This window comes from Lathamus discolor, chromosome 9 (assembly GCF_037157495.1).
Source record: "Lathamus discolor isolate bLatDis1 chromosome 9, bLatDis1.hap1, whole genome shotgun sequence".
Taxonomy (NCBI): Eukaryota; Metazoa; Chordata; class Aves; order Psittaciformes; family Psittacidae; genus Lathamus; species Lathamus discolor.
The window spans coordinates 19395031-19418712 of NC_088892.1; the positions used below are offsets into that span (position 1 = coordinate 19395031).

The window sequence follows — 23682 nt, forward strand, 5'->3', positions numbered from 1 at the left end:
CGACTAAGAATATTGCAAGAGTGATGACAAGATTGGTATGCCATGAAAGTAAGACAACTGTACCTCTGACAGTACAGGTTTTCTCCAGTTAAGGTTTTTATATCTGGGAAAAAAAACAAGCTTTTATAGCACTGGGTGCTTTTATGATTTTAAAAGGCACATAACTTTCTTTTTATACTGGGGTCATTTTTGTGACATAAACCTAAACAGTCATTATTGGACCTCTGACAGTGTCAGTGTGTATGTCCCTTCTACTTTAATCAGATCTTATGGGAACACATAGAAACGCACTACTCTGAATCATGGTATCGTAGAATAGTTAGGGCTGGAAAGGACCTTAAGATCATCCAGTTCCAGCCCCCCTGCCATAGGCAGGGACACCTCACACTAAACCATCCCACCCAAGGCTTCATCCAACCTGGCCTTGAACACTGCCAGGGATGGAGCACTCACAACTTCCTTTAGGCAACCCATTCCAGTGCCTCACCACCCTTACAATAAAGAACTTCTTCCTTATATCCAGTCTAAACTTCCCCTGTTTAAGTTTGAACCCGTTACCCCTTGTCCTGTCACTACAGTCTCTAATGAAGAGTCCCTCCCCAGCATCCCTATAGGCCCCCTTCAGATACTGGAAGGCTGCTATGAGGTCCCCACGCAGCCTTCTCTTCTCCAGGCTGAAGAACCCCAACTTTCTCAGCTTATCTTCATACGGGAGGTGCTCCAGTCCCCTGATCATCCTCGTGGCCTCCTCTGGATTTATTCCAACAGTTCCATGTCCTTTTTATGTTGAGGACACCAGAACTGCACATGATACTCCGGTGTTCTACTTTCATGAATGGTATTGCCAAAAGTATCAAAAGAGTTAGATTTTTTTTTTTAATCTGTAACACGTTCTTTTCACTAAAATAATAAATGTCCACAGACACTTTGTTGCAAGTAAACCTCTAAACCTGACAGTGGTTCTGCCATTGCCGTTTACTTAGGTGGGTTTGAAGAGGGTGGCTTCCTACAGTAGGAGCTTCTTGTTGAAGAGCATGGATTTATCCCTTTTCTCTTAAATACCTCAGGACCCTTGTGTCTGTGTAGAAGAAAAACTGATTTCTGCATGAAGGCATTTTTTTTCTTAGTTATTTCGTACAGGAATCATGGATCACACTGTGGAACAGGGTGAATCTCATGTTGATTTTTCCACAGATATTGATAACAGAAGTGTGCTGCTTCTTTGGCCCCTCTATGTATATTAAGTTTTTATAAATTATTCAGCATACAGAAACAGATCGCCTCATTGAATGTGGTTGGGTGATTGCCCATGGTCCCAGATCTTCCTAAGGGCATAGTGAGAATGCAGGAGGTGCTGTGTTCACCTAGACCTTGAGGTCTCTCTGCTTCTCTTCTATAGGTAAATGTTAACTCAGACCCTTGATTTTTCAGTGGCTAGCGCTTGCCCATTGCTCAGTGCCCTCAACAATCTAAATTTCGACTGAGTAACTCTTAAAATGAAGTGTTCTCCAGCCTTAATATAGATATTTAATAGATGTAGCGTATCTGTAGACATGGATAGGATTTCAAGCAAGTTGTGCTTTTTGCTCGGTTCCAGTATATTTGCTATCGAGATCTATCCAGTTTTGAGATGTTGCCCCTTTTTTTGTGTAAGGTGCTTTCAGTGAAGTTTGGGCACAGCTATTTTGAATGTTTTAGGAGTTCTATATTTTTTATTTTTTTCTTTTTTAGGTAGTTATTTCTTGCTTTACACAGACCAGCTATTTCTTGAGTAACATTTAATGAGCAAGATGCAAACATGGGAGTGTGGGGGTTGGAAGATGGAGTATAATTCTTCAGGGTCTGACAGCATCGAGGAGTTTCATCTAACTTTTAATACTGAGAAGGCATTCTTCAAATTAGATACTAACAGAGGTGCTGATGTCTATATTAAATAATTACTGATTTGATTTGTTGTTTACATAGTGTTAAAGCTGCTTAAATAAAATAAGCTTCCTATAATTTCCTCCTGCATTTCTGTGTTGTGGTATTTTAAACATGTTATTTTAAGATCTCAGCTAGTTTAATATAACTAATTTGATATAATATCTTGTTTGTTTTAGAACCTAGTGAAGACTCTTCCTGAGCAGAAGGAACTCAATGCCTTAGCCGAATTAAAAGATGAATATAATGATCTTGCTGAACCAGAACAATTTGGAGTTGTGGTATGTATCAATGTAATAACTAACTGGTGAGATCTATTTTGTCAGATAGATTAAAAAGAAAAATTGTAGGCTTAAGTTAGTTTGGTTGGTGTTTTTGCAAGTTCTGCAGTAGGAAGAAGTTACCATCTATTTATTGATCAGTAACAACTGAAAAATCTCTATAAATACATAGTAAGTGCTTTCTTGAAGGAATTAAGGTATGCAATAAAATAAATAATTATAATGTAATATAATAGTAAAATATCTTTTAGGTATGCATTAAAATTTACCATATGCATACATATGGATGTATTATATCTCTCTATATAGGTATATACATTATGCATACATTCTGTATTATATTTTGTATAATTACATGTATGTGTGTTAAGCAATCTATTTAAAAGCAGTAGAGTAATGCCTTGTTCCCTCTTTGTCATGTAAATGTGCACTTGCTGTGTGACTAAAACACTGTGATGAAATGACAGCATTACTTCCAGCCCTCCAACAAGATGGGGTTTTGATCCCTGGGAAGGAAGGCAGGCTGTTTCCTGTCTGGTTTTGAAATGGCATTGAGCAAAGGGTGCCATGGAGTGGCTGATTTAGAAAATGAATAGTTGCTTCTTTCTCTCCTGCATAAATAAAACCAAACAAAGTGGGAAATTGCATAGATTTTGTTGAAGGAGAATATCTGAAATGTGTCTAAGGTATGGGTGGAGGTGGAGGCATTAGGAAGTATATGGACTCCAATCAGTTAAATATTTACAGTAAGTAAAGAAATACAGAAAATTATGCACAATGATGGTGATTTACAGTGCTCTACAGACAGGGCTCTATTACACTGCTTGCAGTTCCTAAATGTTTCACTCCTGATCTTTGTAACTTGGATTCTTTCCAAACTCTATCACTTCTGCTACACATTTCTCTTTTATGAAGATCACACCTACCTTGTCTCCTCTACTTCAGCCTTTCTCTCTTATTTGGTTTTACTGCTTTGTTCCCTGTATCATCTCTTTTGGTTGTCTTAAGTACCTGAGGACCATGCATTTATCTGACTTATGGTTACTGCTGGGTTCCAACTAAATGGTTTTTGTTTTTCTGCTTGATTGTGTTGAAAAAGTCATAAAAGTATCCTTATTTTCTGACAGTGCTATTGTAGTCGTTATCATTCTTTTACTGATTCATTCTTCTGAGGAATGAGCAACTACAAAGCAATTGAGAAAGACTTTAAAAGTATTTAATGGAACATCAGGAAATAACTGCTTAATCTAACATCTTCAAATGGTGATGTTGGCCTGATGAAGGGACTATGTTTCCTGAAGCTTGTTTGCTTATTTGCCTTTACAATTTGGTTTAATTACAAATGATATGTTTCCTTATGGGTAGTGATTCTGACTTCTTTTTAGAGACCTTGAACTGTGTTAATACTACTAAAATGCTGGTTTTGTTTCCGATTTTGATTTAATTGGACAATCCATTAAAGTGGAAGAAATACATCTAAACTTTAGCGCTTTACTGACTGGAGTCCTTTTTCATTATGTGTTGAATGAAGCTCTGTGTTTTGTATTAATAATAATCTTAACCTTGATGTTAAGAACGTGTTTAGGAATATAAAATGACAGAAGGACTAAAGTAGTATGTAAAATGTGTACCCTTATTTGTATGTACATTAAGGTATGTTAATTATCGAGATCTTAATTATTAAGAGTTCTTAATTGGGTAATCACTGTGCCTGTCAAATTTAATAAAGGCTGGAATAAGTTGCTTAAAATTGGTGTATAAAAACCATACTTAGTAAATGATTAACTTATTAGAAGAGAACGATTAACTTAATATTCAGCTGATATGTAAATGTAAATTAGAATTGCATTTTCATTTAGATGGAATGTTAAAATCAATTATATAATCAAATTAGCTATCGGAGCTGTTTTTTGAAGTGTTAAACTGGGATCAGAAAAGGCAACACAACTTCCTGTAAAGAAAAGTTTGTGCTGACTTTGAAGTAGAGCAAGAAAAATAGGTAAACTGAGTGTTGTATAACATTAAATAAGCCAGGCAGAATATTCTCTGATTTTTAAATGTAAACTTGTGTTTAAAAGTGAATTTCTTTATGACATGGGACCAGCTGCAACCTCAGTAAGGATACTGGTGTTCAATTTCAGTGCCAGTTGAACAATTTAACTATTACAAAAGCATAAATCTCATTGATGCTGTAATCACTGTGGGAGTATCAGTGATTTCCTGCCAACTCAGGGGACAGGCTGGAGAAAACAATCTTTGGCAATTAGTGGTATTTAAACTTAGAAAACTTTACCCACTTCACCACCGACTGTGAGTTTTGAAGATGAGAATATTACCAATTTTAGAAAGATCACCCCACCATTTGTGGTGCACGTCAGTGACTATCTAGTGGATTAACAAAACAAGTGACTGGAACTGACCAAACAAAACTCCATTTTTTGGTGTGTGCTCTGGAGAAGTGGGAGATTGTTTTGCTGGTTTCTAGGGAATGCAAAACTTCCCCCAGCTATTAAGAATGCGTTATCACTAATTTCATTGTGAATGCAAGAGTTCTACTGAATAGTTATAGGGACTTGCAGATTCTGTGTCCCTGTTCTGCTGTATATGTCCTTGTTGGGAGGTAGATGAAATGGGAAGAATTGTACAAGATTGTTGCACTTGCATTGGTTTAGAGTAATTCAGTCATTTTAATTGAATTTATTTGCCACTTGTTTTACTTCATTGTAATTTCTAGAGCTGCTGAAGAATTAATCTTTCTAGAACCTTGCTAGGAAAAAAAAAAACCCAATTAGAATATATTGTAGGTAGAGGCCGAGTAAGTTGTCTTAGTAAGGTGACAAATTTATATTATAGGAATGTCAGCCTTATTGCTTAGGAAGCGAGGCAAATTTAATTGTGCTTTTTGCCTCTCTCCAAAAACCTTTGAACCTAGTTTCAATACAGGGCTTGAAAATTGAACAATGAGAAAAAATAATAAAGAACCAAATAAAGGACTTGATTAGATAGAGAATTCAGACAAGGACTTTTATGAAAGCTCAGAAGTGAAAATACTGACACGCAGCCCAGTGCTCACAATTAGCTGGCAAAAAAATACCCATTTTCTTGCTTTAATTGTTAGTAGCAGAAGCTATTGCTTGCTGTTACTTGCACCTCTTTGAATGCGTTATTTCTTAGATGCCTTTGACACTAATTTTGTAGAGCTGTAAACAATCTGACCTTTTTCTAAGCGAATATAATCTTTGCACCTTTACCTATTTTAAGAAGATTCCTGTGAGTTCAATATGTTTATCAGCCATTGTGTATTCAGAAGCATGCATATGAATGAGAAACCAGTGCAGGATGGGTAAGGAGGAAATAAAATAGCGTTTATGGTCATCTTCTATCAATACATAAAGAGCATAGTGTATATTAAAAAGCTTTGAATTCTAAGGAAACAACCCACTTTAAACAGCACTTATAAAACTCTCAAGATACTTGTAAAACATAATGCAGATCAGCAAATGAAATCAAAGCTTCTTGCTGGTTTGGTAGTCAAACTACCCTGCAAAGTAGTTGTGATCAGTGTTCTGTGGCACTTCACAGTGTTAAAGGAAGAACAAATGGGTTGAAGTGTTGTAAAGGATAACTTACCAGAAATGTTGAAGTCAGACTGTTCTGTTGGCTTCCACATGTTTTGTTGTAGTGTTTTCAGGAGCTAAAGCTTTTAGCAACTTCTGTGCCATTTTCAGTAAAAGTAGTAAATGGAGATTGCTCTGCAGAAATTAAAAGCAAATGATGGGATTAATTTAAATGTCTGTCTACCACAGCTTAGTGAAGGTAGATGCTTTCCAGGCAGAGCTTTTCATTGTGATATTTCTGAAATACAGAATGATGACAAGAATAATGTTTCAAGACTTTTGGCTTATAGAGACTCAGAAATTTGTGACAATGGAGATAGATAAAAAAAGTTAGGCTGGAATTCTTCTGTTCCTTTCCTTTTCCTCATTCCGGTCTGGTCATATGAATTGTTTGAGACCGTCTGAAGTACCTTCATATTTATAGTAATTTTAGTATGAATTCATTATTATTCAGGCCACCCAGGTCTTTACTGTGAAAGTTTTTGCAGCTGCTTCTGGTAGGTGTCCAGTAGGTAACACCGGTAGAGAAATCGTGGTTCCTGGAAGAGCCACTGTAAAGCTTTGGGCAACAGAGACATGAGCACCTAAGAATCTTGGTTTTGATTCTGAAGATCTGTGACTTGTTACATAACAAGGTGATAGAGTGCTTCAGGAACACCACTGATTGTGAATACATTGGGGGAGAAATCTTTCTCTATTCTGCTGATTAAAATCAGGAGTTGGGTTTGAAAGGTTCTTGCATTTAAATGAAAATTTTCAAGTGGATGAAAGGTTTCAGTGCATTTTTCACTCTTAAATATCTCCCCTGAGTTATACTCTGCTACTAAGGGGGAAATATTACTGATCAGTTCAGCAAAATATGAAAGACTGGACATACTTTGGTAGCTAGTCTAATGAAACTGCTCTTGAGGATTTAAACTGTTGTAGATACTTTTCAGTATCTTGGTCATTTACCCTGTTTAACACTGATTTATAGCCTTCCATCATTTTATCAGCTCAGGAAGGAACTGGTCCTGTACTAACTTTTGCAAAGTGTCTGGAAACATAGAAGTTACGGTATCTTGGGCAATAGCTTTACAAAATTTGTTTAAAAGGACAAAAAGATGAGGTTGAAAAACTGTCATTATGCTGCCTACAAGGTATGATGTCATGGGATCCAAAAGTATATCCTTACTTTAGTATCTTATGTGTATTGCTTTTAATGTAATACTTATTGTCATGAATTTCTGCCAAAACTGCCTTATCCATCTTCTCATCCTGATTATTCTTTGGGGTACACAGATTGGGTCTTTTGATGGTATGAACTGCAAAAGTCTTAGCAGCAAATATATACCATGGCATATCTTAAAATACGTCTGAGCTATTTAGTAGCCATCAATAATGTCAGGATCCATATTATTTGTTTTATAACTTGCTGTAAGTGTAGAAAACTGAACAAAAACCAGTTTGGTTTTCATTTCAATTAAAAGCTGCAAAAATAAACCACCTTACTAGATGTAGCACTGATGTCATCCTTAAATATCCCAGTTAACAGCTCACATCAGTACAATGGCATAAAATACTTGACCTGCCTTTATACAAATACCTGACCAGTGAAGCTTGACCTCCTGTGTCTCAGACTCACTTAGATATTCCTGTGTCTTCCGCAAGGGTCGCTAACGATTCGTTGCATCTTTCCCCTACTGCTCTCTTAGTGACCAAGAGCAAGTTGAGAGCTATGCTTCAGCTCAGTGAAAGAATCTAAAAAAACCGAAGGTTTCATTCGCTTGCTTTGTCAGACTCAAGTGTGCTGTGTGCGATTGTGCTGGTATCGACACACACACTTGAGAGATTGTAGTACCATTTCTGAAGGAAAGAAAACTGAGAAGCTTTGTTCAGTGAAGCTGGTGACTATCAGAGTTCAAGAGTAACTTCACTGGAGATGTGATGAAATGTTTGCTGTGGGTACCTTCAGCTGCATCTTCAGTTCTTTGTAACTGATAGAACTGGCTGAGGTTTCCTTTGCTGGGAGGAAGGTTTTGGCTGTGTGCATTTATTGCCTGTGAATTTGGAACAAATTCGACGGTTTGGTGACAAAAAGCACACTCTTATTTTCAGTGTGTAGCTTCACTGAATTTTTTTTCCACTTCAAGCATATGGTTTGGGGACAGATACTTACGGACAGATACAGATTCCTGGAAATACAAAATAGGCAGTGAAAACATAAAGAAACTGGAGTCTTGTTTGCTGCACAATATTGTTTCCTAATATAAGATATTTTGCTTAAATAACCTTTTTGGGTTCTTTTATGTTCTGATTCAATGTTTCTTATTTTGTAGATGAGTTCAGTGAAAATGCTGCGGTCACGTCTCAACGGGATCCTCTTCAAGCTTATGTTTGAAGAGCACGTAAACAATATCAAACCTGACATTATGGCGGTTACACTGGCTTGTGAAGAGCTCAAGAAGAGTGAAAGCTTTAGCAAGCTGTTAGAGTTTGTGCTGTTTCTTGGGAACTACATGAACGCTGGCTCCAGAAATGCACAGTCTCTTGGTTTTAACATCAGTTTTCTTTGCAAGGTAAGATGAAGCTGTAAAACCTTTAAGTGCAGATCTGTAAAACTCATGACACATGAAAAAGTACCCTAAACATGGAAAAACATTCAGTCAGGGTAGTTTACTGCATCTCTGCATTTAATAACGGATAGACAAATTCAGAGTAAGCGTTTCTCGGCTGCTCCGCTGCTGTAGCTGTCTTAGTGCAGAGGCGATTTCGGGCAGCTGAATTCTGTCTGTTGTACTCTCTCTGGAGTATATGAGTAGAACAGCTTTTTCAATCTTAATTTCTTCAGCTATTGTCTTGTCAATAGAATATACACAGGGCTCTCAAGTAGCTCTAGCTGCTCATCTTTCTCCCCATCTTGGATCCAGATATTCCTCTAGCAGTGTCACAGAAATAAGTATTTATGATTAAAGATGAATATTGTTAACCGACGTTGAACTTCAGTTGTGGTGGCAAAATACGGGATGCAATGAGAACTGCAGAATCTATAGCAGTCAGTATTTAATGTGCAGTGCTTGTTTATATGTTAAAAGGAGTGTAAGGCATTGATCTGAACTAGACTGTCTCAGTTTGTAGAGTGCCTTTCTTTGAAAGGAAGGTACTTTACCTTATCTTAAATGGATGCAACATTTGCTGAACAGATTAAAGAACTAAGTAGTCAGTATAAATCTTGCACAGGAATTCTTCAGTTACTGTTTTGTTTGGTCTAATTAGAGGATCCAGGTTTCAAGTCCTGTTTTTTTTCGGATGCTATGAGGAAATGTGATGTGTACTTCAAGGAAATAGAACCTTGAGGGGGAAATAATATTTCTAACACAGCAATCTGACATATTTAAGTAGAGAGAGAGACTCTGTTTGCTCTAGTTGTTTAATGCAAAGATGTTACTAACTTCTGACAAAATAAAAACCGTCACCTGAAAAAAACTTTGGTTCTTTAATAGCTTTTTCTTAAGAGGGCCCAAGTTGAAGGACTTTTTTTTTTTTTTTTTTTCATAGTTCTAGTGATGCATATACTTTTTGATACTAGTGGAATCGAAAGGGAAATTAATGTTATAAGTAGAAAACTACTTGTTAATAAGGGGAAGGGGAAATGATGACTGTGCATGAATGGTACTCTAGCATGGCATAGATTTGAGAAGGAATCCTTGCACTCCAGGTGATAGATTTATGAATTGCTGTCAATGCAAATCCCACAGATGTTGACACAGCTAATGTAGATTGACTAATCCTGCAAATTGTTCTCTACTGAACTGAATAATTGCTGAAGCATAGCTATCTGTGCTTACAGCTTAATTCCATTTAGAGTAACTGTGACAATCTATGACTGCTTAATTCAGCCTTGCCCTCAGAAACAAAATCTATTTAACTTTTTTGTTTGTTTTCAAGATAGTTATTTCTGAGGGAAGTGATGGGTTATTTTATTGGTTGTTTTGGGTTTTTTCCCCTCTTCTTTGAGGGAATATTGGAGAAAATACTTAAAGATTCTCTATAATAAAATGTTCACTGTACTATTGCATTTAGGTGAGAGGTATATTTTGTTTTAAGGAGATGACTAAAATGAAGACAATCACAAAGGCAGTGGTGGCTGTTGGAGGAAAAGGAAGGTCTTATCAAAATCTAGAGTTTAAATTGTATCATTTATATCTCTGCACATTGATTAAACCTTATAAATTATCACTCTTAAGTTCCATGCTCAGAACAGGTCACTTAAGTTAATGGAAATGTAGGGTTTCTTTTCTGGACAGAGTGACATGTACATTGTGCAGTTTAAATTTATTGTTTATTACTCAAAGATAATTTCTGCTATTTAAAGCTCTGCTTTTCCTTGCTTTATGTAGTTGCCACTCTAATTTGAATTAGATGAGTATAGTAACATGCTTTCGCAAGAATTCTTTGTTCTCGAATAACTTTGTTACCTGTACTTCAGGGAAGTACTCATATTTAGGGAAGTAACCTTTTCCTCCACTGAGGCTTAATTTTACAAATGGAAGGTGTTTACACCATTAGTACTGACAATGATTGGTTGTTTGTTAGTGATTACTGTTAAGAATCTGAATTCATATTTGGGTAATGACTCTTTTTATGCACTGATTGCTTCAACTGATAATTGCATTTGGTTCTTTTGCTTTCAAATTCTGCCTTCCCATTTTCCACCTGAAATAGTGAGATGCCTTTATTTGCTTAGTGTTATTAGCTAAGACTATGGTCTGAGAGGCCTTTCTTAACTGTTGTGAATATCACAACATATTAAACTATACCAGGTGGCAGTATATTTTATACTCATGAGATTTAATATCTGTCTACAGCCACATACCAGCTGTAAATTACTGCATTATTCAGAAGGTGTCAAAATTTACAATTGGCAAACTTGAGAATGAGGAAGATAATTTCTTACCAGTTCAAAACATTATTTACCTAAAGTAAGAACTTCTTCAATGGGAGTTTTAAAATCAAAGATTATCTGGCTTTACTGTAAGGGTGGTGAGGCACTGGAATGGGTTGCCCAGGGAAGTTGTGATTGCACCATCCTTGGCAGTGTTCAAGGCCAGGTTAGACAGAGCCTTGGGTGCCATGATTTACTGAGAGATGTCCCTGCCCATGGCAGGAGGGTTGGAACTGGATGATCTTAAGATCCTTTTCAACCCTAACTGTTCTTTGATTCTATGATATTTTAAAATGTTGGTAATTTCTGTCGTTGTCTAATTTTTTTAGTACTTTTGGTGGCTTTCACTGTGAGATACTTGATGGGAAAAAGTAAGGTAGAAGTTAAAGAACAGTATTACCCTCTGAATATGGTTGGAACTTCAGCTGTTACTTCAACAGAATTTATAATACATCCAACTATCTGTGAATCATGTCAGTTTTAAGCTGTTCTTTACTGTAGGTTGATGTTTTGCCTAAAGACAAGGATTTAAATCTCAGGAAAAAATAACCAGAAAACGTACTGGGATAATGGAAATCAAACCAGTGGGGAACTCGATCAATGGTTTTTAAAGGCTTGAGATGTTTGGAAGTGTTTCAGTTTGTGGCTCATTCTATCTTTGTTCCTCTTTTTGAGAGCAGTGATTTACACTGCCTTTAATGGCAGTGGAATTCCTGCCCCTGACAAGAGAGCTTGTAATTTGGAAGTTTATATTTTAGAGCCAGGCAGGTAGAACACATCTCTGTGTGTGCACATTCTTCTGTGCAGAATACACCCAGACCTTGTTTTAATGATGAGGTATTTGAACGTCAGGAAATCACTTCTCAATAAGACCTGATTTTCATATTGATTATTTTCGTCATCTTTGAACGATCTTCAAATTAATTGTCTGTTTAGTAGTTATGTTCTATGATCTGGAAAAAAGGATAGAAGCAAGTATTGATGTGGGATAAAGGTTTGTTTTGAGAAAATAAGTGTTCTTAAAACAGAGCTGGTCACTTTGTACGCAGAAATCTGTCACTATCTAACAATTTCCTTATATTGTGATAAAGAAAATAAAAGAAAGCATGAATACAAACTTGTCTGGCCATAGCTAAAAAGCTAATGCCTGTAGAGTAATTGCAAATCCTTAAAACCAGATTATCTCTCTGGATGCTATATTGCAGTGTATGATGTTATTGAAGAAAGAAATGACTTGTAAACAACACTTGGCAGAAGGCAGAGAACTTAATTTTGTTCAAATAAGAGAGACCAACATTAGAATTCAGGTGCTGCATCAAGAATGGCAAGCAGGAGCAGCTATTCTCATGCATGCACAGAATAACAATAGAAGAATAAAATAGAATAATAAAAAATACTAAGGTTTGGAAGTGGGTTACAGAATGGTTTGCATATTTTAAATGTTTTACCAAGATACTGCATGTAAAGGGAGACTTGTTACATTGATGTTATTTCTGAGCTGCAGACCTAAACGTTGTACTCCATATATTACTTGCTTTGAATGGCTGTGCCGTGATTATTATGCTCTGTGTATATTGGTCTTTAATCCTTTCCCAAACAATGAATCTGATAGTACTGACCACTCAAAATGAGGCTTCAACATTCAGCTGGAAGCTGCTTTCTGTAGCCTGCACTCATCTACTATATTTTTATTAGTTTATATTTTTACCTAAATGTGTTGTTCCCAAGTTCCGTTACTCAGGTAGAGAAAGGCCATAGAATCAACACCTGCAGTAGGAAATCTGTAATACCGCAGTGTTAGTGTCTTTATTATAAAATAAACCAGTTTGGAAAACCTTAAGTCATTGGCATGCATTGTTGATGTTTTGTGGGTGCCATGTATTCAGGTACTGTTTTCTCAAAGCTCTTATGTCCCAATGTGGGTTTGCTAAGTCGTAGGGAACCATTAGGATTTCTCAAATACAGTAATGATTGGAGAATGAAGAGGGTGAAAATACAAAGGGCACAATGCAGGAGCATTTGAGAGGCAGAGTTTTTTTTCCTTTTTTTTTTCATTATATATATTTATTAAATAGAAAATTGGGGGGTTTTTTACTTCGTTTTTTGTTTAATATACCAAGGGGTCACTAGCAAGGCAATTCTGTGTGCTTCTAAAGATTCAACTCTTAGTACAGTCCACCTTTTCTTTAGTACTGGCCTGGGTCCATATTATTTGCAGTTGTGAAGCTGGAACATGTAGTAAGATTGTGAAATGCATCTAACTTTTCCTTTTCTGCTGCCGTGCTAATCCATAATGTCATTTGGTATTTAGAACCCATAGAATACCTAATGGAAGTTTGTGTTTCTGACTGAATTGTCTGTTAAGATGTAATGAAGAGCCACCATATTAAAATAAAAGTTCTAATCGCTATTTACAGTAGATCTTAAGTTCAGTTATCTGAGAAAGTAATGTGTAAAAGTGCAAGGAATGAAAGGAAGTGGGAAAGTATTGATTATGTTTTTCCCCATGATTTGCTCTTAGTCTGCTAACCCAAATAAGGCATTCCTTTAGTTGAGAAGACATTGACTAAATGTCAGCTGCGAGAGGTTTTTAAACAGTAGTCTTTTGATGGCAAACTAGACACTTGTCTTGATTTCCTGTTTATTAACCTTTTAATGTGACACAGGCCCTAAGTGTATTATGTTTGTAAATCTAGCATCTTAGACTTCCCCTTTGCCAGAGCTCTTGGGTGTAAAAGGAGAGCTTAGGTTTATGCTGGCGGAAAATACTAGTGTTTTAAAGTTGATTTTGTGTTTATGCACAATACAACTCAGCAGAAAACCTGGAGCCTGTCCTTGTGGAAGAATATGAGCCAGCTGTGTGCCCTCACAGCAATGATAGGTGATGGTTTCCTGGAGATCATGGGTAGTGACTTTTTTGCCCTTAACTCAGGCTTTGCTGAGATGCATATGCAGCATGATGTTCAGGATTCTATACAAACTGTTGTTTTTGTTGGTAAACTTGACTGGTTTAGGGAGGACCTGTGGCAACCTTGTGATACCAACTAAGTTGCTGCATCAAAAGGAGCGTGACCAGCAGGTTGAAAGAGGATCCTGCCCCTCTACTCTGCTCTTGTGAGATCTCACCTGGAGCATTGTGTGCAGTTCTGGTGTCCTCAACATAAAAAGGACATGGAACTGCTGGAACAAGTCTAGAGGAGGCCACGAGGATGCTCAGGGGACTGGAGCACCTCCTGTATGAAATCAGGCTGAGGAAGTTGGGGCTGTTCAGCCTGGAGAAGAGAAGGCTGCGTGGAGACCTCATAGCAGCCTTCCAGTACCTGAAGGGGGCCTATAGGGATGCTGGGGAGGGACTCTTGGTCAGGGACTGTAGTGACAGGACAAGGGGTAATGGGTTCAAACTTAAACAGGGGAAGTTTAGACTGGATCTAAGGAGGAAATTCTTTTCTGTTAGGGTGGTGAGACACTGGAATGGGTTGCCCAGGGAGGTTGTGAGTGCTCCCTGGCGGTGTTCAAGGCCGAGTTGGATGAAGCCTTGTGTGGGATGGTTTAGTGTGAGGTGTCCCTGCCTATGGCAGGGGGGTTGGAACTAGATGATCTTGAGGTCCTTTCCAACCCTAGCTCTTCTATGATTCTGTGATTCTAAAGGTGGAAACAAGATTTTTACAACAGTGTAGAGCAAAAGAATGAGAGACAAGGGTTGCAAATTGAAAGTAGGGACAATTTAGATAGGAGAAAAAAATTATTTCACTATGTCATTCAAAACACTCAGGTTTGTCTCTTCCATAAAGGAATAAAACATTAAAGTTTACCCAAGAATAAAAAGAGAGGAGACAAAACAGTAACCCTGAATACAGGTATACTCTGTGAAGCCAATGTCAAGACACAGCCATGCTGTTGTTAGCATTCTGTTTCCTATCTTTTATTTCTACTTTTACATTTAAATGATATCTGCTAAAATACACTCAAACCCTACTAAATTCCTTATCTTCTAATTGTATTAGTAGGCTTAGAACTTGATTTTTAAAGCATACATATTAATTCTGAAGATCAAGCAGAGCTGTGTTATCAGTTCTGTCTCTTAGCTGTTCTAAATACAGATGGATGTAGCAGAGATGTATTTGTTGGTTGTGCCAGAGAAGTGAATTTGACACAGTTGTTTGAGATCTGAAGGAATGTTTACTACAGGTTTTAACCACTCAGCAGGTGCTATTACTAACTCTTGGTAATACGATGTTACCACTGGTGACAAAAGATGTTTCTGTTGTAATCTGAAGGCAAAATAATTTTGCCCATTTAGAAAAAAGAAAAAGCTTTATCCACTTGATGTCAGAGAGATCAAAGACTGCAAATCCCACAGTTCTTGTTCACAGACAAATTGAAATGCAATTTTTTTTTACCATGCAGATGTTTAGCCACTAAATCTACCAGGTTTTTTCAAGTTGGAGAAACTTCTATGTACGTAGCACATTAAAACCTTTTAACTGCACGCCATTACTGAGCATTGTTTCGTCTTTAATCACTGAATGGGTATGAATTAAATTGCTTTCTTAATTGCCTAAATACCCTCTATTTTTAAAAGCCTGTTTTTTGACTGTACTCAATTATTCTTAACAGGGTAATCCTTAAAGCTGAAAGGCCTGTATTAAATTGAACATCGATGGCAAGCCTGTCATGAGGATTATAGAATTAGAACTTCTAGTGATTTAGAGAATGAGAAAACAAATAGGAGATTTTACACACACATTTATGTATTCTTAAATAAATCCTTGATTTGATTTGTTGTGTATGTTGTAGCTTACTCATGTACAAGAACTGTACTAGATGAGTTAGTAATGTGGTTAGTACATCTTTACAGATATGCTTGTAATACTAATTCTCTCAGGAGAGTGAAGTACAATTATCTCAAACTCTTGCATACACCTAGTCTCTCTGTTGCCCTTGTAAATAAGGGGTGATCTCTACTTCCACTAAATCTTCAATCAACTCATACATTCATTCTCCATATCCGTATAAAAATGGAGAAACTAAATTTAGACTTAAATTAATTTTCTCCCTCTCAAGTTCATGATGTTCCTTTGCATATATGCATGCACTGTGCCTCGGGATTTAGCCACCAGGATCTGTTTCCTTGAAATTTGCCACTAGCCCTGTATTTTAACAATGGTTTCAGACTTCGTTTCTTAAAACACCAAACTGATTATAGCAGTTAGTGCACTCAGGTTAATGGAGAACCAGAGGGTCTGACCACCTGCAACAAGACCAGATTATTTTAGACCGCTAAGAATTGCCTCTAAAATATCCTTAAAGGCTAGTGAAAATATACAGTTAGCTCTTTGTTCACATTGCGCACAATTTTCAGGCAGCTCTTCATAAATGAAGCTGAATGTGTTAAATTTTCTTCAGTGACAGTTAGTTACCTTTGCTTTTGTATTATTTCGTATTCCAGGAAGATGGGGTGCATTTGTTTAACGTGTCTGTATACTATTTAAATTCTTCAGGATACATCAGCCTGTGTTAAATTGTGTTTCAATAAAAAACCTGTAGATTTATGACAAGGAGTTTGTTAAACTTGACTGGTAAAAGAGCAAATTCTGACTCTTAGCCCTCTGTCCGGCTCTGCAGCATTTCAGAGTGATTCCTTTAGAAATCTGGCAGCGGGGGGCATTGAAAGAATGCACTAAATGCTCTTCTGTTTAGTCTCTATTCACAGCTGTTTTTTTAATCACAGCAAACATTCTGAACCTGCGTTACTCAAATCTCAGGACTTTATGGTCTGTCTTCAGTTTTTGTTCTTGGTATAATTATTCTTTCAAGAAATACAGCATAGGAGTAGGCTCCCTTTGTAGTCTTAAATAATAAAGAATTGGAGAATTTTCATGTTTAAATGATTTCTTTAATTTGCAGGCAACCGCTGTAACTTTTTGCTGAAGACTTTAGAATTGCAATGGTCACTTTGCTTAAACATTAGACTGAAAAGTTCTCTCTTTTCTCTTGTGTTCGCTTGTTAGATTCGAGATACGAAATCATCAGATCATAAAACAACACTCCTACATTTCATGGCAGAAATCTGTGAGGAAAACTACCGGGACATCTTAAAATTTCCGGAGGAATTGCAGCATGTTGAGAGTGCAAGTAAAGGTAAGCAAATAGATAAAATACCAGAAAGTAATAGCTGTGTGCTTTGACATGAAATGCTTCCAGCATGTCCTATTAGGTTGTAGGGTTACGTAACCTGTAAGCATTCATAATCCATGTGGATTTTGCTTTACTGGTATTTATTGGCCTGAGAAAAGTAAGCAGGGGAAAAACATTGAAGTTACTTCTTCTAAGTAGGTGGTGGTAATAATGTGGCCTATTTTGGTGAAGTACAGGCAAAACTACATGGGGGAAGTTATGTAAGCAGTATAATGATGATGTCTAGTTTCGCATTAAGCCTTTGAAGTCTTGTTGCTTGAGAGTCAACATCTGTGTGCATGAGTGTATGTGCATACACACACAGTATCCTTCCCATATTAACACTTGAATTAACACTGAATAGAGAATAACATGCTTTGTTAAGGATCCCAGGCTGTATATGAAATATATGGTTGAATTGTACATACGGTCAACACTTAATGCTGTTTTTATTCTTGGTCAGTCAGCAGTATAGCTAAGTGATAGCTTAATTCACATGTTGGCTCTCTAAGTGAAATAAGCTGTGCTGCTCACCACGCTTGTTGCTTAGCTATCAAAAGCAAAGTCTGAGTGATAGCGGTTGAAGAAGATAATTCAAACCATTCTATTTTGGCTGGGCATTACTGATTGATCAGAAGAGAAAAAGTTGGGGTAGCACACAAATATGAAGAGAAAGAGAGGGGAAAATAACATTTCTGCTTGCTCTAGGCAGGTTTGTCTTGCAAATTTTGGTTTCCTTTTTTCCGTGTTCTCAGTCAGTGCCTCTGTTCAGTGCAGTGTTTATTAGATAGACACTTCTTTTAATTAAGCCATCATTTTCTCTCAGTTTGTCGTTTTCTGTCTTACGCTTTAGTCGAGTGAGAGCAGAAGTCTCGTTTCCCCAAGGACTTAGGCTGATTGATGAACTATTCCCTAGCACTGCTATTGCTTCATCTCTAACTTATTCACAGATTTATGTGATTGCATTTGTCACACGTTTTTTGTTGTTTCTCAAACTTCACAAGTGCTTTCATATGTTTTTTCTCTTCTGCATATAAACTATATTTTATTCGTATTGATTAAATGTCTCCATGTTTAATATTCCTCTTTGCTGATGAATGCAACATAAAGGCCTATTGACAAAATGGAACCTCTACAGTCGGTCGGTAGAGGGGTGAGGGTGGTGGTGTGTTTTACAGCAGTATAGACACTGAAAAGGTAACTTGTGCGTTTACTGTCTTGAATCTACCAGATAGATATCTAAATATGTATACACACACATACATGTATGGTGCATGATTGAACAGCATACAGCTGGCTACTTGCATCTGAGCACCACTATGGATATTACACAAAGAATTATTACTATTAATTTTGCTGTCAATCTTTTCTCTCAGCCAACCCTACCCTGTAAGCATCACTGGTGTGGCCAGTGTGTTCACAAGCACTATGCTAGAGCGACTGGTGATTCCTTTTACTTATGAAGTAGTTGGTTATCTTATGTAAATTCCAGCAATGTTTTCTATCTCATGATCATTCTTCTGGAGGTGATTTTTAAGTTTAATCCTTTTCTCCCTTCTTTTTTCTTATGGAATTCTTTACAAAGCCTTCTGGTTTACCAGGCACCTTTGATGATCTCTTATTAATTTTCTCCTGTTGCTAATGCTTGACCTTGCAGCTCTGAGATTTTTATAGTTAGATTCAAAGCCTCTGATGTTCTTTAAGTTGACTTGAGGAATTAAACTGAAAGAGTTAGTTAAGTTAAAATAAGCTATAGCATCCTAAAGAGACAAAGCATATTAATGGGAGCAAAGTTACTAATAATTCTGACGCTTAGAATATATATGAAAAAGGGTTTATTGCAGTTACGTTCGCTTCTTTCTGTAAGATAAAATCTCATTATATTTCCTACAAGCAGTGCTAACTTATTATCAGCAGTATAAATTACTGTTGGTTTTTAATGACCAAAACTTCCCTTTCAGCCCTTCTTTGCTTTTTCTAACAAAGCAGATTTTTGGCAGAATAAATGTGATTTATGCCACTTGCTACAGTTCCCCCTGGTACTTTTGGGGTTTTGCTTAATTGTAATGTTCATCTGCTCTGTCATGTGTGGTCATTTTCTCTGTGCAGGAAGTTAACATGATTTTTGTTGAACAGAAGATTTTTCTTTCCTATTTATTGTTTGCTGATAAACCAGTGGTTTCAGAGATGGACAGTTGGGTTTGTTTTCCCTGTAGGAGGCTTCTTTTGGAGTAAACTGGCTACAGATGTGAGGACATTGGCATTAGTTATTTATACGTAAAATAGAAGGAAATATACCAGCAAATGTTGTCTCTGTATGAATTATAAATAAGGAAATATAGCTGAATGGGTCTGATTACTGAGATGGATGCTGCTTACATTTAAGGCAGAAGGCAGCCTCATGGTTTAAATTGTACATAATACTCCAAATATAAGACTTAACACATACAACTTCTTTTCAATCATGGGTGCATTTTCTCAGTTCCACATAAATAAAGTTAAGTCTTGTTTAATTTCCACAGAAGAATAAAGAAGCGGCATCTGAACAACAGATGATTTTTATAACAAATAGATGATATTTTTTTTAAACAAATAGCAGATAAAGCATGAAAGTGGATTTTCATATGAAAAGGTCAATGGGATTAGATGAACTGCTCATGCATGTACTAAAGTCTTCAATAATCTGATATTAGGTATAATGAAATATTTGATCTTTTTAAAGATGGCAGATCAATCTAGAGGTTTATGAAAAGGAAAAACAAATTAGGAAACAGTTTTATTCTGGAAAGTATGAGCAAAGGTTAAACTGATTAACTGTCAAGACATTATTGGAAAAGCAGCGCTTCCTGCTTGGGGCAGACTGTGTGAAATGGAAACCAATAAAAATCTCACAAGACTGTGACAAACAGGATTCTTAAATGGGAGAGATACTCACTCACCTTCCTCCAGTCTGCAATGTTTTCCTCTTGTTCCACTACTGTTCCAAGTGTGTAAAACCTTCTTTTCATATTTCTACCTTATTCACTTGTTATTCCAGTTGCTGTTTTTCAGGGTATTTGTTGTTATCATCCTACAATCTGTGATTTTATTAAATAGCCGACAAATTTCCATCCCTTTCTGTAGGTTCAGTCAAACCAAACTTCACAACAAGAGGTACCTTACTCAAGTCAGATCACAAGTTTGGGGTTTCTAGGCAAAGTCATGTAAAAAGGCTAATGTGCAATTCCTTAGAAAAGCCATGTATTTTTTTACTTGAAACTCCTCTGAATGTCAAGCCTCCCAGAAATCATAAAAAAGAAATATGTAACATGCAAACTTGAGGAGGAACAAAAGCCGTGTATTTTATAGCAACTTAATCTCAGATTTTCAAAGACCAGCAGTTGTAAATCACAGTTCATGGCTTAAACATTGTGCCTGTATTTAAAATAAAACAGAACCATACCTTTATCATTTGAACTTTGTGTCCAGCCCCTCCTGAATTTAACAGTTCTTGACATACTTGTGTTGCTTGCTTTGTCTGCAAAGAGTGGGAGCTACTAGGCTGTGTAGTTATGGGAAGTTCTGTAAGCCTGTGTTGTTCTCCTGGTGTTTAGGTCAGAAGCAGTTGGATATAGAATGCTGTTATCTGTAGTTGGCCATTCTTTATGTTATCTTGACATGTTGTGCAAGTTAATGTGATACCTCATGTATAGATGGGGTATGGATCTTGGGGTTATCTGAGCAGTTGTAGGACTCCCAAGAGCAGCTTAACTCTAAGCAAAAGGCTGACCTTAACTGTATATGCAGTATAAAAGCTCTTTCAGGAATAATGAGGGTTTTTTTTCCAGTGCTTAAGGTAGAGAATTGTGTGCTTGGTATAAAGGTACGCCACTAATAATTCTTTTTAAGTACTGTTAAAAGAAACAGAGGACATTCTGAGTAAAATCAAGTGAAAGACGCCTTGGAGCAGGGGAGTGAATTACGTCTGTGTAGACAACTAGACAGTACTAATAACAAGAGCACAGATTTCTTTCTCCTGTTGACACAAAAATATTTCTCCAATTTGCAAGCATATGGTTCTGATGGTTGAGGCAGGTCTCTAGGAAAGACATCAGCATTCAGAAGCACCGTGGAATGCAAATATGTATATACTTAATCTATTATTACAAATACTGTAAGAAAACCTTAGTGTTTAAATTCTGTGCAGGTACTTCACTGTGATTTAATGCCATAATTTTACAGTGGAGAAAATATTTTAAAACATTCTGTACCATTTTTGCTTTCAAGTATAGCAATTTAAACATACCCATAAGTAGGAGTCATTTTTCTGTCAAACATGAGTTTTATAGTTCATTGCGGTAGAAGAAACTGTTTTTACAGAGAGATCTGCACTATCTTCCACCTTGCAGTGTTTAAATTGCTGAAACAGATTTTGCCCAATCTGGCACATTAATGGATATAAAATAGAGAATGACTTCTGGCGTGAGGAATTTAATGCCTGCATCTGTGACTCCTCTTCTATAATAGAATCTGAAGTTGGCATTTTGCATCATAATCACAAGTCAATCTTGCACTGTTTAGTGACTTCTGTCATTCTTTTCATTCACATAAACCGCAATATTGAAATGTCGGAAACTCTCTCAATGTGTTTTGCTAAATGTAGTAAACACACAGTCAGGTACATCAAATACTTGAAGAGTTTTTCTCTCTGGTAACACTCCTGTATTTGCATATAGCATCAGCATATCAGTGGTAGTTTATGCATCACCTCGTTAAAAGTTTTTTCCACAGATGTGTTCTCCTTCATTGACAAGTGTCAGTGAGGAAGACAGGGAAGGAAAAACTTCACAGATAGTGTTTGTGATAGTTCCAAGGTGCAGTTTCTGGAAGAGATCCCTTGGAGACTCAGTGGGGTTCTGGATTGCCTTTTACTCTGCAAAATTGCTTACTAAATATTCCCAGTCTGTGAAGATTTTGAGGCTTTCTTTAGAGGCTGTCTTCTTGTGCGTATGCAAAATTGTTGCAGTTCGGAATCCTCAAGCCACATTTTGAAGTTAGAGTTTGGATTCTACATTAAACAAATTTGTTTTCTGCGGCCCGTGTTTTAAGGATCCTCTTTCCTCCCTGAAGTTTAAATATCAAGGGCAAAATTAAAGAATAGTCCAAATGACTCTCATGGGTTGTTGCTTATTAAAGAAATGAAAGCATTTAAGGATTTCTGGCTGTAGTTAAACCATTTTGGAGTTGATGACTGCTTTAAATGACTTCTCAAATTATGTAATCCATTTAGGATTCCTTAGTACAAGCCGCTAGAGAGAGGTGAAAGCTGCAGAACATCACTTCTTTCTTTTCCTCCTCTCTGTTCTTGAATTTGCACTTTTATTGAGGTAAGAAAGCCTATTACACATCTGGCTGGCACCTCTGTTAATGAGACCAAACTCCTGTTGCAAGTTGAGAGCCTCGGGGTAGTCTGTTGGATGAAGTTGCTCAACACCTTCTCTGAGTTTTCAGTCACAGCAGATAGGTTGTGTTACAAAAGCTTTCTTTGTATTCCTAACTTTCTGCGATTTTTGCACATGTGTACTACTGAATGTATGGTGTCACAACTGCTTCACAATGAGTGACAGCGTGCAGACACCTTTCAGTTTGATACACAAACCAAGCAAAGGCGGGCATGGAGAAATAGCGATGGTGCAAAATATAGGCTTTTAAAAAAAGCACAGCAAAATTTAACATGTTCACTTAACACTTCCAAATCTGCATGAGATTGATAGAACTTCAAAGTCCAGTTGCTTGTTGCCTTTGCATTGCTTGCGATTTGCTTTATACTTTTGCCAGGCAGTTTTGCTTCAGTATGTTCGTGTAGTAGGCACTGATGTTGTAATTACAAGCTCTGTTTTCAGAACTAACTTTTGAAACCTTTAAATACATTTATAATTAAATTAACATCAAAGTAAGGTGAGTTTCTGGAGTTCTGTGGAGAAGATACCCATGTAGCCTGGAGAATGCTTTTCTCCTTCCCTCACTATCTCACTTGTCAAGGCAAACTTGATAATGGCATTTGCACTTCAGTGTGTGCAGGATTCCAATTCAGTTTCCTCACTGTAGATGGCTGCTGTTGTAGTTCTGAGAAGCTGAAAATTTGTTCTTAGTTGGTACCCAAAATTGTGATTTTAATGTTTTACCTTCTGTGGTGTAGTTCTTTTCCAAATGTATGTTTAAAAACTGTCATCCTTTTCTTAAATGCTATCACCTATATCTATTTTCTTTTTGTGATAAGATGTGATAAGGTCATATATACATTTTTGCTGCATTGATTTTAAGTCTGGATCCAGTTAAGATTATTGTGGATAAGTGTTGGTGAGTCTCCTTACTTTCTCTCTGTAGATGAAGAACAACATTGCAGTCTAGAGCTGCTGCACATAAATGCCTCATTAAGCATCATCTCGGACTGAAAGATAATTAGCGTCCTAGACTGAATCTCTCATTAAACTCTAAAGCTAAGAGCTGCTTGGGGCTGGACTTGTTACTGAGTGCTCTTATCTTGAAATTGTGGTTGACTTTTGCTAGCAAATGGAAAGAACAATAGGATCAATTCACAATTGCTATATCTTTGTTTAAGATAATGATGTTACAGTAGATGTTTGAAATGCTCAAGAATAGCTGGGTCATTACCTTCCTTTACACTTATGATGTATGTGATAAGGCAGCTAAAATGCAGAGACTCTGCTGGTGAGTGAAATCTAGACATGCAAATTGTGTTTCGATTGTTGAGCATGAA

The 23682-nt window shown here is 36.9% G+C and overlaps 1 protein-coding gene across 8 annotated transcripts in view; it reads left to right on the forward strand.

The window, feature by feature from the left end:
• Window positions 1–23682, forward strand: part of DIAPH2 (diaphanous related formin 2) — a 234385-nt gene that overhangs the window by 82240 nt on the left and 128463 nt on the right. For all 8 annotated transcript variants that reach the window (XM_065690008.1, XM_065690010.1, XM_065690011.1 and 5 more), the window contains 3 exons: window positions 2103–2204; window positions 8140–8379; window positions 16757–16886. In XM_065690008.1, the coding sequence (XP_065546080.1) occupies window positions 2103–2204; window positions 8140–8379; window positions 16757–16886 (472 nt within the window). The remainder of the gene's footprint in view (window positions 1–2102; window positions 2205–8139; window positions 8380–16756; window positions 16887–23682) is intronic.